The sequence below is a fragment of the Dendrobium catenatum genome, unplaced genomic scaffold, assembly GCF_001605985.2.
Source record: "Dendrobium catenatum unplaced genomic scaffold, ASM160598v2 fragScaff_scaffold_621, whole genome shotgun sequence".
Taxonomy (NCBI): domain Eukaryota; kingdom Viridiplantae; phylum Streptophyta; class Magnoliopsida; order Asparagales; family Orchidaceae; genus Dendrobium; species Dendrobium catenatum.
In genome coordinates this window covers 26,715,904-26,733,801 of record NW_021319083.1, presented here as the reverse complement: position 1 = coordinate 26,733,801, position 17,898 = coordinate 26,715,904, and the positions used below count along the sequence as shown (strand labels likewise).

At 34.6% G+C, this 17,898-nt stretch overlaps 1 protein-coding gene across 1 annotated transcript; it reads left to right on the top strand.

The window, feature by feature from the left end:
• The first annotated feature begins 2,415 nt into the window (after positions 1 to 2,415).
• On the top strand, positions 2,416 to 16,361 carry LOC110111157 (UPF0061 protein azo1574). Its single transcript, XM_020842907.2, has 8 exons — positions 2,416 to 2,921; positions 3,639 to 3,748; positions 7,158 to 7,214; positions 7,299 to 7,598; positions 8,977 to 9,224; positions 9,318 to 9,624; positions 9,702 to 9,975; positions 15,934 to 16,361. Exons 1-8 carry the CDS (start codon positions 2,484 to 2,486, stop codon positions 16,186 to 16,188), a joined length of 1,989 nt encoding a protein of 662 aa, XP_020698566.1. The 5' UTR covers positions 2,416 to 2,483; the 3' UTR covers positions 16,189 to 16,361.
• The last annotated feature ends 1,537 nt before the right edge of the window (positions 16,362 to 17,898 follow it).

Below are 17,898 nucleotides of genomic sequence, written 5' to 3'. Positions count from 1 at the left end.
ATAGTACGACTAGTCAAAATCAAGGGATCGTCTAGTACGAAAACCAGGACGATAAAAAATAGCCTCGGTTGATTGTACAGTTTGAAATGGTATCGTACAGTACGATAACCAATCAGACATTAATCCTTGATTTATCCACTAATCACGAGGTTAATTTAAGTAAGTATTTAAAAAAAAAAAATCCTACAGTACGAGCTTGTTCGTGCATTATAAACGGTTATTAAACTTACTTAAATTTATCTGGCTGCTAAGGTTTTTGATTTACACATCATATAGTACGATATCCTTCATACAGCAGGACTTGTTCACAGATAGTTGTTATATCCATATCAGATCGTACATTATAATGTAAACTTGTATAGTACGATCAACAGAGAAAAAAAATCTATATTTTTAAAACCCTCGCCCCCTGTGTGTGTGCATGGTTGCTCAATCTTACATACAATTTGTGGTCAGACTTAAGGAAAGAAAAAATAAAAATAAATGAAAAATTATAATGTTATAAGCTCACACTCCTACTCTACCCAGTCTTGAGTGTTCTTGTTGTCCTGAGTAACTTGTGATCTCCTCGAAATGTTAGTACTCACAGACAAGAGTAAAAATTAAAAGTATTCAATGAATAGTAAATCAAACGACATTATTTGTCATCATCAAAATAGGTTATGGATTGCAACAACAAATATGCATCATACAGAGTGTGTTACATGATAGAAATTGGAAGAATCATAATTGATGTATTCATTTGGTAGACAGGACTATAGTCAACTGGTGACAGAGTTCAGAAAAACTATATTCATGTGACGATGGTCGAAAGGACTGTATTCAACGAGCGAAGGAGGTCAGAAAGACCTTTGTCAGGTGTTGAAGTTTAGAAGAACCATAATTAGCAATCAACATATTAGAAAGATAGTTATCAGGTGATAGAGATCGAAAAAATCGTAGTAGCGGGCGACGGTGGTTGGCAATACCATTGTCTGGCAACGGAGGTCAAAAAGACCGTAGTCGGTGGGCAACAATGGTCGGAAATACTGTAGTTGGGTGATAGAGGTCGGAATGATAGTAGTCGGGTGATGGACGTTAGAAGGACCATAGTCTGCGGTTAAGTGGAAGTCCAGCGTCTGTTGAAGGCCACGTGTAAATTTAGTGCCAGTTGGTGCTCGAACGAAAGTCTAACATTAGTTGGCAACCGGGTGTAAGTCCAATAAAAATTGGAAGCCGAGTGGAAGTCCAATGTCAGTTGATTGTCTGATAGATGTGCGACGTTAGTTGGCGGTCTAGCCGATGTCAGGCATTAGTTGGCTGTCGGGCAGAAGACTGACATCAGTCGATGGACAAGTTGAAGTCGGACATCAGTCGATGTCTTGGCATATGTCCGGTGACAACCGGTGGAGGGCGGAAGTTCGATATTGGTTGAGGAGTTTGGTGGTAAGAGAGCATTCTTCCTTCTCTTCCTAGCTTTCCCCTATTTGGATTTTCGCCACACTCATAAAGAATAAAGGGTTATTTATAGGTTTTAGAGAGTAACATGGCCAATAAATAATAGGAAGATCAAAAGTAAATTGGGAGTGGTTTGAATGAACGTCCGATGATGATTCCATTGATTGTGGATCATTTATTGTGCAATTGAATGTCTTAATGATATCATAATTCAGCGATATTCGGCTCGTTAGATTTGTCTCGTCAAGCCACTCAGATTCGATTATAAGCATGTCATGTTTGGAAACCATTTGCTAATCCAAATTATGATTTGAACCTTCCAAATGTGCCTCGGGTCTCCGATTGGGTGCTATTTGGGCTCGAATTGAGTAGAATTTGGTGTCTTGGATACATATTTTTGAGACGTTCAGTTTGACTATAAGTTTGCTGAAATTGGAGTTCATATGATCCCAAATTTTAATTTTAGAAGCTAACTCAATTTTGCATCAATATTCGTGCCCAATCAAGATAAATTTTTTATGATATATCAAATTTACACATTTTAAATCAAACTAAACAACTCCTCATAAGATAGACTAATTAACTCAATATATATAATATTTATTTAGAAATGTAGTAAAAAAATGATAAATATTTAAATAAATATATTTTACTTAAATGAAGCTTAAATTAATCAATTATAATAAAATATATGACGAATTACTTAAATTTATAAAAAAAAAATATTTTTAAATATATTTAATAATTTTGAGACTTATTTTTTTAAAAAATAAATGAATTATTTTGAGTATTTCAAAACTTTTTTTTTGGACGAAGAAATACTATCTTTAGGTCAGTAAAAACTTCGATCGACCTAACACATAATCCACACCAATTTACTTAAATTTCAAAATTATTAGCCATATATTCATATACTTAATAAATGATAATTAAAAAAAAATGACAAATAGAGCCCGTCCCGACAAGCTAGCCGGTAAGCCTTGTTCACGCGATAGCCTGTACCTGTAGTGAGAAACTACTAGGACAGAAAAAAGGCAAAAAAGAAAATGCCCCATTTTTCTTCTGTACCTTCTCACCGCTTCCCTATCGCCGCTTATTCCAAAACGTTGTCTTCATCCCGCTTTGCTCTCCCCCCTTGTTTAATCTCGTCTTCGTCGCAATCCTCGATTTCAATTCCCCCTCTCCGGCCACCCCTCTGGATCTCGGCGACGCGCGTATATTCTAGCTGGAGGCACCGTCTTGTTCCCGCGAGCAGGGATAGGCTTCATCTACGGCGAGGCAGGTTAGGCTGCTTGGTTGGCGAAGGTTCTCGTGGCCTGTTGTCAATGGAAACTTCTGTGGAGAAGGTAGCGTGCGCCGAAGATGGAGGAGAGGATAGGGCACGCCAGAACGGCGCCCTCCTGAAGCTGGAGGAGCTGAACTGGGATCACTCGTTTGTAAGGGAGTTGCCCTGCGATCCGAGGTCCGATATTATGCCTCGTGAGGTGCTTGTTCCTCCTATTTAGCTGCATCTGTGTTTGTTTTTTCAGCTACCTTTCTCCACCCGGGGATTGCTGTCTTGGCTAGTGTTAGCATACAACTTTCTATAAAACTCGTCCTCTTTGACCTTGTTCTAACTATTTTTCTCTTCTTTATGAATCTTATTCACCAGTCATCTATATTATGTTAAATGCTCCAGCTTATTTTCATCTTTTTTGCATGATTTATATTAGACTTAATCTTTATCACAACTTTTTCCATAACATCTATAGCTTAAATTTTAGCATCTGGTAGGTTTCTATTTTTGGTAGATGATATGATGAAATAATTATTTTTGTTTGCTTTCCACTTTGAGGCTCTAGGAGCTAATCACTCGAGAATTGAGCTCGTGATGTTAGCGTGCTATTGATGGAGGAGGGAGCTTCGAATCCTCTAGAATATCATAATATCCTTTAATAGTATTATTGATGTTGAAGTATTATTAATGCTTTATGGTGTTATGAATATTTCAACTTAGGTTCAGCATCAATTTAGTCATTATAATATTTGGAAAACTATGTTCTTTTGTCTGTTCATAGCCTTTTTATTTAGTATTTTTTTTCTTTATGGTATGTCATTCTTGTAACTTAAACACCAGGTTTGTAAGTTTTTAGCTCCAACAGGATAAGAGTTACCATTTTAGCGGGCTTGTGATTCAATCATGCCTTTGTTATTGCATTCAGGTCCTACATGCTTGCTACACCAAAGTATCACCATCAGCTGAAGTAGAAAATCCGGAGCTTGTTGCATGGTCTGATTCAGTTGCCAAGATGCTCGACTTGGAACCTAATGAGTATGTTCCTCAGTTTTTTCAAGTTATTTCCCCTTCATCATATTTCAATCTACACTCTGTCACTCCTCAACACAGTTAACTTCTGAATGACTTTGTCATGTAGTTGTTGCAATGAATATTTATTAACATCTAATCTCTAGCCATTATCTAGAATGTCTTGTTTTCATTAGAATTCTAACATTATTTACTTTTTAGAATTTTTTTTAGTTTTTCAATTTTTGTTATATGAAGATGGAATTTTGTCCTACTTGGAGGAGGATGATCATTCTCCTCTCATTAAAAGTTTGCTATTATGACCTTTTAATGTAAGATCAAAATTATTCATTATTGCTAACAACATCAAAACTTTGGCATATGCAATTTCTAGAACTTCTAAAATTGTATGATTATTTATATGTTACAAAATTTTCTCAATTGTTGGTTTAAATTTTAAGAAAATTGTGTTTTTGAGTGGCCTTTAAATAGCATAGAATTAAATACTTGGATTGTTGAGTATATTTAATAGAAATTTGATGGTTTTAATCGATGGAACACATGGGTAAACTATACTTTTAAGTGGGCTTCTATATTTTGGTTAATCAACACTTATATTTTGCAAGTTTGATAAATGATTACATTAGTATGGAAATTGACTAAACATGCTTTGCAAGTAATTTTTATGCCTTTGAAAATCAATTGTATGCTGTTGAGTTTGAATGCCACACAAGATGGTAGACATGGAAAAAAAAACCTAAAAAAGAAGTGTACCTTCATCATGGCTATTAATAATAGGAAAATCTATCTCATATATGTATACGTGCTAAATTTTTGTTTGTTATTGTCGTAGTTGTTAGTTACATTCACTTGCGTGCATATAGAACATAACGGATAGTTTTGGAAAAATTGGCAATTTTGATTGGAGTTTAAAGTATCCGTTCACCACATCTTATTATATATTTAAAGGGGAGTTAGTGGAATAAAGTTTGAATATATGATAATTTATTTTAAGTGGATGTGAAATTAATAAGTATCGATTAATAATTTTGGAAGATCATGTCACATCTATGTGTGATAGGTTTGTGTATTTTGAATCTAATTTAAAAAAGAATTGTGGTATAGATAAAGATATTGCTTTGAAAGTTATAGTTCTATGGTATAATTTGAGAAGTATCATAGGAATACTGTATGATGAGCATAAGAAAGATTTATATCAAGTTGAATTTGAGTTAGTTTAGTCCAACTCAAAATTGAAAAAATGATTCTTGCTTGATTTAGACTCAATTAAAAAAAAAAATAGTTAAGTGTAGCTTGCTCAACTTGACTCAAAATCCTTCAATTTTGAGTGAACTTTATGTTGATATTTGTTAAACTAAGAATTGGTTTTGATTGCATTATTGATGAAAAAATTCTAATTCAAATTTTTATGTGTAATAGAATATTTAGTTGATAGCCGAAAGTTGGTCAAGTAGTTTTTAGAATATATAGGTGGGCGCATCCATATGTCTGTGGGTAATATATATATATATATATATATATATATATATATATATATATTACCCACAGACATATGGATGCGCCCACCTATATATTCTAAAAACTACTTGACCAACTTTCGGCTATCAACTAAAGAGTAATTTTGAGGTTAAAATATTTTTAAAAATTCTAAGATTTTGATATGAAGTCTTAAAAGTATATTTTATAAAAAAAATTATAATAAGGCTTTTGATGTAATTTGGATTTGGTGCTGGGTTGAAATAGCAATTGCAAGTTGAGTGACACAAAAAATATTATTTAAGATAAAGTGTGTTAAAACAAGGAATAATGTTTCTCAAAATCAATTTAGATTCATGCTAGGTAGGTCTACTATGGAAGGTATACATTTATTGAGAGGTTTGGTGGAGAAGTATAGAGAGAATAAGGGGGATCTACATATGATATTTATTGATTTAGAGAAAGCACATGATAAAGTTCTAGGAGAAGTGCTATGGAGAGTTCTCGATAAGAAAACAGTTAATAATGCTTATATTCAAGTCATTAAGGATTTGTATGCAAGAGTTGTTACTAGTGTTCAAACCCAAGGTGGCTTGACCAAGTATTTTCCTATTTTAGTTGGATTACATCAAGGATCATCCTTAAGCCCGTATCTTTTTTGATTTAGTCATGGATGTTCTCACTAAACATTTGAAAGAGGTTGTACCCTGGCGTATGCTTTTTGATTATGATATTCTTCTTGTTGATAAAACTAGAGAGGGAGTTGAAGGTAAACTTGAATTATGGAGGTCAACCTTAGAGTCTAAAGGTTTTTGTTTGAGTAGATCTACAACCAATTATATGGAGTGTAGTTTTGATAGTAATAGATCTAATGGGGGGATTGTGACTTTGGACGATCAAGTCATTGATAAGAGTTCACATTTTAAATATCTTGGGTCTATTTGTTAGAGTGATGGTGAAATAGATGTGGATATTATTAATTGAATTCAAGTTGGATGATTGAAGTGGAGGAATGCATCGGGCTTGTTTTGTGATAGTCTCCCTCAAACTTTAGGAAAAATAATATAAGATGGTGGTGAGACCTGCAATGCTTTTTGGTGCAGAATGTCGGCCATTAAAAGAGAAGCATTGTATTAAGTTAAGTGTTGTAGAGATGAGGATGCTCAGGTGGATGAGTGGCTTTACTCTTAGAGATAGGATACGAAATGAGCATATACGTGAAAAGGTTGGAGTTGCTCCATTGGAAGATAAGATTAGAGAGAGTTGCCTTAGATAGTTTGGTCACATAAAATGAAAGCCTTCGGATCGGTTAGGAGAGTAGATGTATTAGATTTGGCTTATGTTAAGAAAGGTAGTGGTAGACCTACAAAGGCTTGGTTATAAAATGTAAGAAATGATTTTTTTTATTAGATTTAAATGAGAATTTGACTCTTAACATGACACAATGGAGAAAAAGGTTTTATGTAGCCAACCCCATTGTTGTATATAATAGGAGTAGCACCTATTGAAAATAATGTTGTGAAATATATACTTAAGTGGTTTGAAAAATGTACAAATGAGGGAAGAAGTTGCTCCAATAAGCAAGTGAATAAAATTCATGAAGATTAGAAAGAAAGTTGTGTGGACCACATGTCGCATGGAAAAATAAAGTTAAAATCTCTTACAGCACTCAATATGAATGTGTGGTATGAAAAATAAATGTATTTAACACCTGCATTGAATATAGAGGGCTTTTAATAGACAGCATATTTAGGAATGAGTATTGCATGCTTTGGAGCATATTTTCTGCTTTGTCATCATCATTTCTTAAATGTTCAGCAATGCTCTATAAACGTTTTACTGGGCTTCTTTGCCAAGGTTATTTTCTAGTATTTTCGTCATATTTTCTTTGCTATGAGAAATAAATGTCTTTACCACCTGCATTGACCATCTTTTTCAGATTTCATAGGCCAGATTTTCCCCTCATATTTTCTGGGGCTTTGCCTTTGTTGGGAGGGTAAGATTTTCAAAGGGTCAATTATACTTCTTTTTACTTCTTATCCCCTACCTTGACAATACTAATTATGGGTAAACTTTGCAGATTGTCTTATGCCCAATGTTATGGCGGACACCAATTTGGTGTGTGGGCTGGTCAGCTTGGGGATGGTCGTGCAATCACTCTAGGTGAAGTTCTAAATTCTCGTGGTGAGAGGTGGGAGTTGCAACTAAAGGGAGCAGGAAAAACCCCCTATAGTCGGTTTGCGGATGGTCTTGCAGTTCTGCGCAGCAGCATTCGTGAATTCCTATGCAGTGAAGCAATGAATGGCCTTGGAATTCCTACAACCCGTGCTCTTTGTCTGGTCACAACTGGAAAATCTGTTTCAAGGGACATGTTCTATGAGTAAGTCACTTGTTTAGATGCTTTATGATGATACACTGGTCTTCCTTCATTCATTTAATCAGTCACATTTGTGCCGGATTTTGGTTTGGGTTTTGAGATATCTGTTGTTGAAGTTGTAGGATTTGTGCTCTCCAAGCATATTGTGGAAATCTTTTTTGTGGTGATAATCCATAAGCAAATTTTTTAAATCTTTTTACAGCTTTTGTTATGCCATTCTATATTTCTTCCTTGGATTAGGACTATTAGGAGGCATGTGTTTGATGTATGTTTGGGTTGGCAGTCTGTGTGGTGTGGGGCGGGCAGCTGCTTGCGTCGATGCAGTACATCCATACAAATGATAAAATTATTTCACATGAGTGATTTTCCTTGCTTTGTCATTTCAACAACAATAATCTAATCCTAGAGAGGCTTGCAAAATCTGTACCGAAAATGAAGAGTTCTATTCTATGATGCGCCGTTACTGATCCTCAAAGAGGTATGTAGGATCCGACATGTATCGAACATGACATGCATCCGATACGCCTTCGACATGTATCCGACATGCCGAAGACATGCTTGATTTAAAAATATATTAAAAATAAATTGGACATGCGCGTCCGACATGCGTCTGTTAAATATTTTATTAAAAAACTTTATTTAATATAATTTCTTATATTTCATATATTTATTTATAAAAAAAGAAAAAATTAAATATCCTATTTCCTCAACAATCTCAAATTAATTTCTTGCACTCAATACCTCATTTCTCGAATATTCTCATTTTCATTTATATTTGGTGGATCGCAGCTAGGGTTTTACAACAATATTTGATGTCATCGCAACATCAACATCCACCGTATCACAACATCCATGTTTCAAAACCATCTAAAAATCAAAGTTTGACGCCAACAATTTCTATACCCAAAATCAATGCCCTTGTGTCGTCTTGACATTTCGTTTTTTTTCCAACATCATCTCAACATAAACGATCGACTCTATCTTGATATCGACGCTCGATGCCTATTGTACAACGTCGATACCGGACAACATTTTTGTCTACCCTCCCGTTGCTTGAAACATGATATCGACGCCCGACTCTAGACTTCTTAATATTAATAATTTTAAACACAAATCCTAATTAAATGATTTATTATTTCTAAATTATACTTAATTTTTTGATTATTCAATATCTACATACGATTTTAATGATATAAAAATTATAATACTTTGCCCAACTTATGTAAGCCTCTTTGTGTGTTTTTTTGCTGGGACATTTTTTGAGCCTTCTCAAATTATTTGCATTATAAATTATACCAAATTTTCTTCAAATGTATGATGATTAATGCTATAAATATTCTGAGCATTTTCACGAGATAATTTATGGATATCAATCGTTCAGTGGTAATTCGAAGGACGAACCTGGTGCAATTGTCTGCCGCGTTGCTCAATCGTTTCTGCGAATCGGTTCATTCCAAATACATGCATTTAGGGGCAAAGAAGACCTTGATATTATACACACTTTAGCAGACTATACTATTCGACATCATTTTCCTCATCTAGAAAAGATGAGTAAAAGTGAGGATATTTCTTTTGGAGCCGGTTTGGAAGGATCTTCAGCTGTGGACTTGACATCTAACAAGTATGCAGGTAGCATTCTCTTTTCTCTTTTAACTATGCCATGTACATAACTAGGACCTTTTACTAATTAAATCCATGCTTTATTTTCATGACCCATAATAGCTTGGTCAGTTGAAGTTGCTGAGCGCACGGCTTCGCTGGTTGCGGGATGGCAGGGAGTTGGCTTCACTCATGGTGTGCTGAACACTGACAACATGAGCATACTAGGATTATCCATAGATTATGGCCCTTTTGGTTTCTTGGATGCTTTTGATCCAAGCTATACACCTAATACCACAGACCTCCCAGGAAGAAGGTACTGTTTTGCAAATCAGCCGGACGTTGGCTTGTGGAATATTGCACAATTCACTGCAACTTTGTCAGCTGCAAATTTGATAAGCCAAGAGGAAGTAAACTATGCTATGGAAAGGTGATATATGTTATCTTTGTTGAATGGTTGGTCTCTAATGAGTTTTGATTTGGAGTTTGACTCCCTATATTATACAGATATGGAATCAAATTTATGGACGAGTATCAATCTATAATGACTAGAAAACTTGGTCTATCCAAGTACAACAAACATTTGATTGGTAAGCTTCTCAATAACATGGCTGTTGATAAAGTTGACTACACAAATTTCTTCCGTCTGCTTTCAAATATCAAAGCAGACCCCAAGACGCCAGAAGATGAGCTTCTCATTCCTCTCAAGGCTGTACTGTTAGATATAGGCAATGAGAGAAAGCAGGCTTGGATAAGCTGGATGCAAACCTATATTGAGGAGGTATGATTTCATCAGGATCATGGTTGCCATCTGCGCTTTTGTTATCCAATTTTTGTCGGGTTGAAATAATGCTAACTTTTTATGCTATTTCAATTTATCAGTCTTTTATCCGTGCTAGATGTCTTTTTTTTCTTTTTTGTGTTTTTGATGATGGTGGAGAGTTTTAACAAGATTTAGATTCCGAGTGAATTTTCAGAAGGCAGATTGGGTATTAGATAAGACACTACCCAGAGTTTCACCCTCAATTTATGAAGACTTTATGATTTGAGTTCTGATTTCCTATAGACGCAAGCCCCTATAGTTAATTACCCCTCCTGATAACAAGAGAGAATTTTTGATTAAGGCTAGTCGTTAAAGAGATCGCATAGGTTATAAAACCAGCTTATAATAATAACAATTTTAGGGTTTGAATTTGATCTTATGATTTGTAATTAATCACCATGAACTTAAAACTGGTGGTGGGGGGAATGAAGACGAGCCCGATCAAGATCGCATGGTTCCGTCATCTCGGGCTGTCATGATCCCTGATCTACAAAGTCAGAGGAGGTAGTTGACCCAATCTGATAGAAGACACCTTGCCGGCAGCCATGTGTTGCTTCGTCCAAGAATACCTTGTAGACTTAGGTTTGTGTTTTCTTAAGGGGATAGATCTAAATCCACCTTAGCTGATAGAGGGATTTTACCTATTAAAATTTCCCCATGATTCATTATTTAAGGGTTTGACGCCGTTAGGGAACATACGAGTTTTGGCTATGATCATTAATATAATGGTCCCATTTTGCAGCAAAACTACCTAATCAGAGGGCACACGCCACGTCTCTACTGGCAAGAGACTATTTGAGGATGAATCTTAGTGATACACACCCGACATAATGTTCGCTCTTTGTGAACTGAGATTAATTACAAATTGATCACCCCCGACAAACAGTTGCGGGAGATGGCTGAGTTTTAGTTTTAAGTTTTCTGTTGATATATTTCATTTTATGAATTCTTGATTTTTATTGGATTTGAGATTGGACCCCTCTGATTGAGTTTTCACGTCAACACGACTATCATCGGGGTGGAGTTTGAAGTCATTTGTATTTTCGTAGGAATTTGAGAGACATTTTGTACTTCAAGTCATGTCGACTCCAGTTCTTTCATGGAGGAGGATCAGACTTTAGTATTTGACCTGCGCAACATTCTCAGATACTGGCTTTTGTAACTTTATTGCATTTGTCGAAGCACATGCAGGATTTGTTTTCAGCATGTAGATTGGAGTTTTGTTAAAGATATAGTTTTTTGTCCGCTTGTGTAAATGTTGCATTTATAGAGTTTGGCTTTGGCTATGATCATAATCAAGGTTTAAAATTGCGTAAATAAGCCTCGAGGCGTTTTTCGTCCGTGAGGCGAGGCGTAAGCCTTGAGGCAGTGTGAGGCGTAAGCCTCACCGACGAAGAATTGCGTAAATGAGAATTTAAGGGTTTTAACAAGTAAAAAATAGTAAGATTCTATCATACAATAAAAACATCTAAATGACAATTAAAATTAGGGGAATGTAAGAAAATAAATGCAATAAAATCATGTCTCAAAGTACAAAATCACAAAATATTAGTCTATCAAAACCCCCAAAGTACAATTAAGAAAGAACATATATAATCCAACCATGTCCCATCACTAAATGGTTCTTCAAGGGAATCTTCTCACCCCTTCCTCCTCTCCTATAGAGTCCAATGTCTTCCAATCAAAGCATGCACTCATGAAGAAGTAGACTAACACTAACAACTATTACTAAAGATGATGAATAGAACAATATGTCGGACTGCCGGGGGTCCAAGGTGGCTCTGCCCACTGGCGGGGTTCGACCTGTATGGAAAGATACCGAGTAGTACCGAGCATGTTCCTTAGCAGTACCGAGCATGTACCTAGCAGTACCGAGCAAATACCTAGCTGTACTGAGCATATACTGAGCGGTACTGAGCATATACCGAGCATGTACTAAGCGGTACTGAGCATATATTTGAGGCGTACGCCTCAAAGGAAATTGCACAATAACGCTAGTGAGGTGCGCCTCACTCCACCTAAGGCGTACGCCTCATGATGCCTGAGAATTGCGTAGGCTTTGAGGCTAATTTGAAGCAAATTGCGCAATTTTAAACTATGATCATAATATAATGGTACCATTTTGCAGCAAAACTATCCGATCAGAGGGCACGCGCCACGTCTCTACTGGCAGGAGACTATTTGAGGATGAATATTAGTGATACACACCCAACATAATGTTCGCTCTTTATGAACTGAGGTTAATTTTAAATTTATCACCCCAGACAAACGGTTGCGGGAGATGGCTGAGTTTTAGTTTTAAGTTTTCTGTTGATATATTTCATTTTATGAATTCTTGACTTTTATTGGATTTGAGATTGGACCCCTCTGATTGAGTTTTCATGTCAACACGACCATCATCGGGGTGTAGTTTGAAGTCATTTGTATTTTCGTAGGAATTTGGGAGACATTTTGTACTTCAAGTCATGTCGACTCCAGTTCTTTCATGGAGGAGGATCAAACTTTAGTATTTGACCTGCGCAACATTCTCAGATATTGGCTTTTGTAACTTTATTGCATTTGTCGAAGCACATGCAGGATTTGTTTTCAGCATATAGATTGGAGTTTTGTTAAAGATATAGTTTTTTGTCCGCTTGTGTAAATGTTGTGGATCCGATGGCTTTTGGGGAATGCTTATTCAATAGGCACTAATAAATCGTGTTATGGCTTATAAGTTATACCATTTCATACGAATCTCCTATTGTTGCTTATAAGCTAATTGTGTGCACTAACAATCCCCTACTCCTACCCACAAATGAAGTGTATATGGTATTAGAAGTTCCTACTACTATCCCTAAACATGCTGGTTTATTTTGTACGAGCTTCTTGTTCATGCCTGTAGGATAACCATTATTGGCACTACGAATTCACTTCTCCCATTTACAGGTGAGTTGTAGTGTGTTGTATTTTGCCTTTGGGTTGAAGGAAATAGTTTAAAGCTCTAACCATCATAGATTTTGACAAATTGAACCCTTTATCCTCAAATGACATGCTTCATATTTGAAGTTGGAAGTCACATATATAACTGATATAAGAGGACCATCCATTTGTAAGGATGTTTGTTGAACAAAAGATGTTGTTTCTTTCATTTTTCTTTTTATCAGTTATAGTTGGAATCAAATATTGAAAAGATTTACATCTTTGTGAATTGGTTGAATCCTAACCCTAACTCACTTGTGTACAATCAAATAGATCATTATCGTATTATATTTACAGATGTTCTGAGTCTACAAATAATCATCAAACTTCCAATTATCGCGACATAGCTCTTAGTTTTCTAGATCAATAAGATCCTTGCCTTTCCTCATGTATTCATAATATGCCTCTTTCTAATAGGACAATGGGTAACCATCATGGAAAAGTGCAAATGAAATATCAAAACATGGCTCCTAAAATATGAATGTGGCATTCAAGGGTATAACTTGTGAGCATCATCTTGTTATGTTCTTGATCAAGATCTTTAGGAGACTAGCATAGGTCCTTGGAAATTTCACCACTCATCACTCGAGAGTTTAGCTTCTTTCAACAATCTAATTTCAAACATATTGCAATGTGATGTCATCTTAAAAATTAATGATTTAAGAGCTTTTGAACTAATGTTGTTTTAAAATTTTGAATATTTGATAAGATAATCCAACATCAGTAGAGTCTATTTGAATCTCAATAGAAATCAGTATCATTTATGATTTGCTAGTGGCTTAAATATATTAGCTATTTTTTGGAGTGCGAGATCCTTATTAAAAGCCCACTTTGTCTGTATCACCTATCGAGTCAGATCATAATTTTTTTTTTAATTTTAAATTAATTAAAAATTCTTAAAATTTTATTTTTAATTAATTATGCGAGGGTCCTTTGATTTGTTTCAAATTTCGGCAGTCTCCTGGTGTCCCCTCTCCGCGAAGGGAGGTATAGGGAGTGCACTTTCCCTTTCAAACCCGCCCGGCTAGAAAAATAGTGGACGGCCAAGAGCTTCGGGACATTGTCGAGTCTCGGAATTAGTCTTCGACGGTCCTTGTTGTGCGCGACATGCCAATTAAGTGATTTAACTTTATTTTTAAAATATTTTAAATCCCCTATTGAATTGAATGAAGAAGTATTGATAATCAATAACTTCAGTGATATTAGGACTTGTACAATGTACATCTTTTTTTTTTTTTTTAAATTTCTATGTTTTATTTGATGCGTAGCCTAGCAAACATAAAATTTCTAGTTTTTAACCATTTGCAATATATATTGCAAATCAATATTCAACGATTTTATGTTCATTTGGATCAGAAAAGTTATATTTCACTCGCTATATTTTTTTTTTTTATTATTTTAATATTTCACTCGCTAGTATTGAAGCCCATCTCTCTTAAATCACTTGCACTTAAATGCAGACATACGTAACAGCTACTTGTGTGTATTAGGATTGCTTTTATGGCCAATTTATGCGACTGAAGTGACAAAGCAATTCACCGAATGGGGAATCCCTTGTAATTTTCGTATGCTAGAATAAATGTGAAATTAAAGCATTCTCCTGTTGACTTGAGCTATAGAGAAGTAGTTTTCTTATGAGTGATTTGCATGCATGTCATTGTAGTTTTTTGTAATTACCTATCGAATATATAAATTTTAATATTTATTTATATAATTGTTAAGAAAGATAGAGGTTGACCTAAAAAGACATGGTAAGAAAATATTAGAAATGATCTTTCTTTATTATATTTAAATGAGAATTTGAATCTTAACAAAACACAATGGAGAAAAAAAGATTCATGTAGCCGGATCCATAGTAGGATAAAGACTTGATGTTGTTGTTGTTGTTGTATTTATATAATTGACATCAAAATATTATTAATATTACGCCTTTTTATGTATGTATTTTAATATTATTTAGACACTAGTGTGTTATATAAATAAATAGAAAATTTTAGATGTATGTAAATATATAAGAATCTAGTGATATATCTATAAGTTGTTGGGAAGTAAAACCATGCAACGAAACAAACAATAATAGAAAAAAAAAACAAGAAAGGAACACTAGGATTTAACATAGAAAACTCAATATCGGTAAAAAAACTACAGAGCCCCACCTCATCAAGAAATTCATTAAGAAAATTGTAAGAAATTGTACAAATCTCTCTCTCTCTCTTTCTCTCCACCCCCCGTTGTCTCACTTCATTTCTTCAGAATGCTCTATTTCAGGAATAACAAAGAAGTATACTTCAATATGAAGGTACACAACTGTTCAAGTTAGACATGAAAACGTGAAAGAAAAATGCCCAGCCAGACTCGTAGAGCCGCGACGCCGTGGTTTAGGGCATCACAGCGCTTCTCTATGTTTCCAGCCTAACTTGCAGCACTATAGCGCTCCACTGTTTATCTCTAAATCAATACTACAATGTCGCCTCGTTGCATCCTACAATCCAAAAGTGCATAAGTGCGCAGCGTTACAATGCTCTAATGTACAATTCCGTGGCTCTGTATGTGAAAAAAAATCGAGGGCAGCCCCAAACCTTAAGCAACGGGAGGTCCGCTCGCAACCCCCTAGCAAGCTCGACCAACCAAATTATGGTATGAGTTAACAGGACAATACAATTGATCGACACAATCAAATTCCACAAAGAAATAACATAAATCCCCATTTTTTATTTGGTAAACCATTACTTCTGTTTTTTTTTTTCTTTCTTGTGTTCAGAACTTCAAAACATCCATCATCTTTCAAAGGTCACCAGTTCTATAGAATTATCATATTGATGAAACTAAATGCTTCTTTATCATTATTAGGAAGATATTATTTTCCTATCACTAATCTTTTATATAGCATGATAACATAAATTTGTTCAGCAGCTCCTTAATTTAACATTACCTTATTTTCTTATGTGCATTATGAAGTTGGTCTCTAGTGGCATCCCAGATGAGCAGAGGAAAGCTGCTATGAACTCTGTGAACCCAAAGTATATCCTTAGGAATTATCTATGCCAGACGGCCATTGATTCAGCTGAGCAAGGAGATTATGAAGAGGTTCGCCGTCTTCTAAAAGTAATGGAAAATCCTTATGATGAACAACCAGGAATGGAGAAATATGCAAGGTTGCCGCCTGCATGGGCATATCGCCCTGGTGTCTGTATGCTTTCTTGTTCCTCTTGAGAGTTTCTAGTTTCTTCTATAATGCTGTACAAATTTTATCATTATGTACACAAAAAACCGTATTATTTTTCTTTTAAAGTTAGGTGAAGATCACACAGGTTTGCCAAGGTCATTTTGTATTCAATGGGATTTTGTTCTGCTAAATAAATGAGTTTGCGCATTGCTCATACATCTATTATAAATCCTTCTCATACATATATTATATAACTTTCATGTTTGAGGTTTCATTTGGGATAGTTTTTTTACTGCTTCTTAAAGCAGTTTATTAGTATAAAAATAAAAAAATTTATATTAGAAAGTTACTTTATTTGACTTGTGTTGCGCCTAAGCTGAAAAGCTCGTTGTGAGATATATGTAATTTGCTCATGAGTGTATTTATTTATATTTTTGTCTATTTTGATCTTATTGTTAATTTCATGCCGATTTGTATTTAGATCTGCTGAGCTTTTAATCTTTCATTTGGGCTGCGGAGGTTTTTTTTGGCCTTCTGGCAGAAATATTTCGTTCTATTTGCTCTTTTTGAGCACTTGGTAAGTATTCTATGGACTTCCTCAGAAGTGAAAGATGTAGCTTCTAGAAAATTTTCATACATACCATTTTATAACATTTTATTTACATATCTAACACCTAAAACTTTAATATTACATGCATATCATCCTATATTATTTTAATATCAAATATACCACTTTATTTCTTTCATACCACTAATATATTTTATTTCTATCACTCATATTTGATATGAAAATGAATTATGGGTGGTATGTATGTAAATTAAAGTTTCAAGTGTTAAGTATGTAAATAGAATAATATAAGGTGATATGTATGTAAATCTCCCTAGTTTCATGGTAAAATAGAATAGCTTAGATTTGGATTTCTTTAAAGGAAAAAGTTATAGCAAGTCTAGCTCGATTGAATAATTTTCGTTAGTTTATATGGTAAATAGCCGGTTCAAATTTGAGCAGCCGTGTGGTTTTAATATATTAAGATTTCGTTTGGGATGGTTTTTTTATTTTTTAAAGCATTTTTTAGTATAAAAATTATTTTTAGAAGCTGGAAAAAAAATGTCTCAAACGAAGTCTAAATTTACAAAAGAGATGTGGATACATCATTTGAGATGATTTTTTCTTTTACTTTAAGACTAAAATTTTAATTTTTAAGTTAAAAAAAATTGCCTTCCGAAATAGTAAGAAAGTCGTAGCTCAATATTTTCAATCGATCAATACATCAATTAGCAAGTAGAGAGGACAAGTATTCCTAACTACGTCCTAATCCTAAGTTTTAATGAATGCACCTATCACATCATTTAGCGAACGCCAAGTTGGAGACAATTTCATCAATGTGTATTTTTTCAAATTATCATTTCGAACATATCATTCTGAATTTCATTATCTAAGGATGGTTTCATTTAAATCATTAATGATTTAAAACAATTTGTTAATATACTTTATGACTTGGGGGTTTCACCATTGACAATAATAAAAAATCCAAGAGTGATGAACATAATCTGTCATAAGGCAGGTCATGTCATCACAAGGTTCTAAAATATTTTCTCTAAGGAGTTTAATATTCTAAAGCATTATTAAGTCTTCTATACTAAATCTAAGGGCTAGAATGTCATAATCTATAATCGATTAAAGAGTAGACAACTAAAAAAATCCTAAATCTTAAGTCTAAGAGTCAAGGAATGCAACAAAAATGAATAAGCTCATG

Coding starts and splice junctions, on each gene's coding strand:
- LOC110111157 (XM_020842907.2), top strand. CDS start 2,484: ATGCCCCATTTTTCTTCTGTACCTTCTCACCGCTTCCCTATCGCCGCT. Junction 9,625..9,701: donor GTAAACTATGCTATGGAAAG/GTGATATATGTT, acceptor TATATTATACAG/ATATGGAATCAAATTTATGG. Junction 9,976..15,933: donor TGCAAACCTATATTGAGGAG/GTATGATTTCAT, acceptor TGCATTATGAAG/TTGGTCTCTAGTGGCATCCC.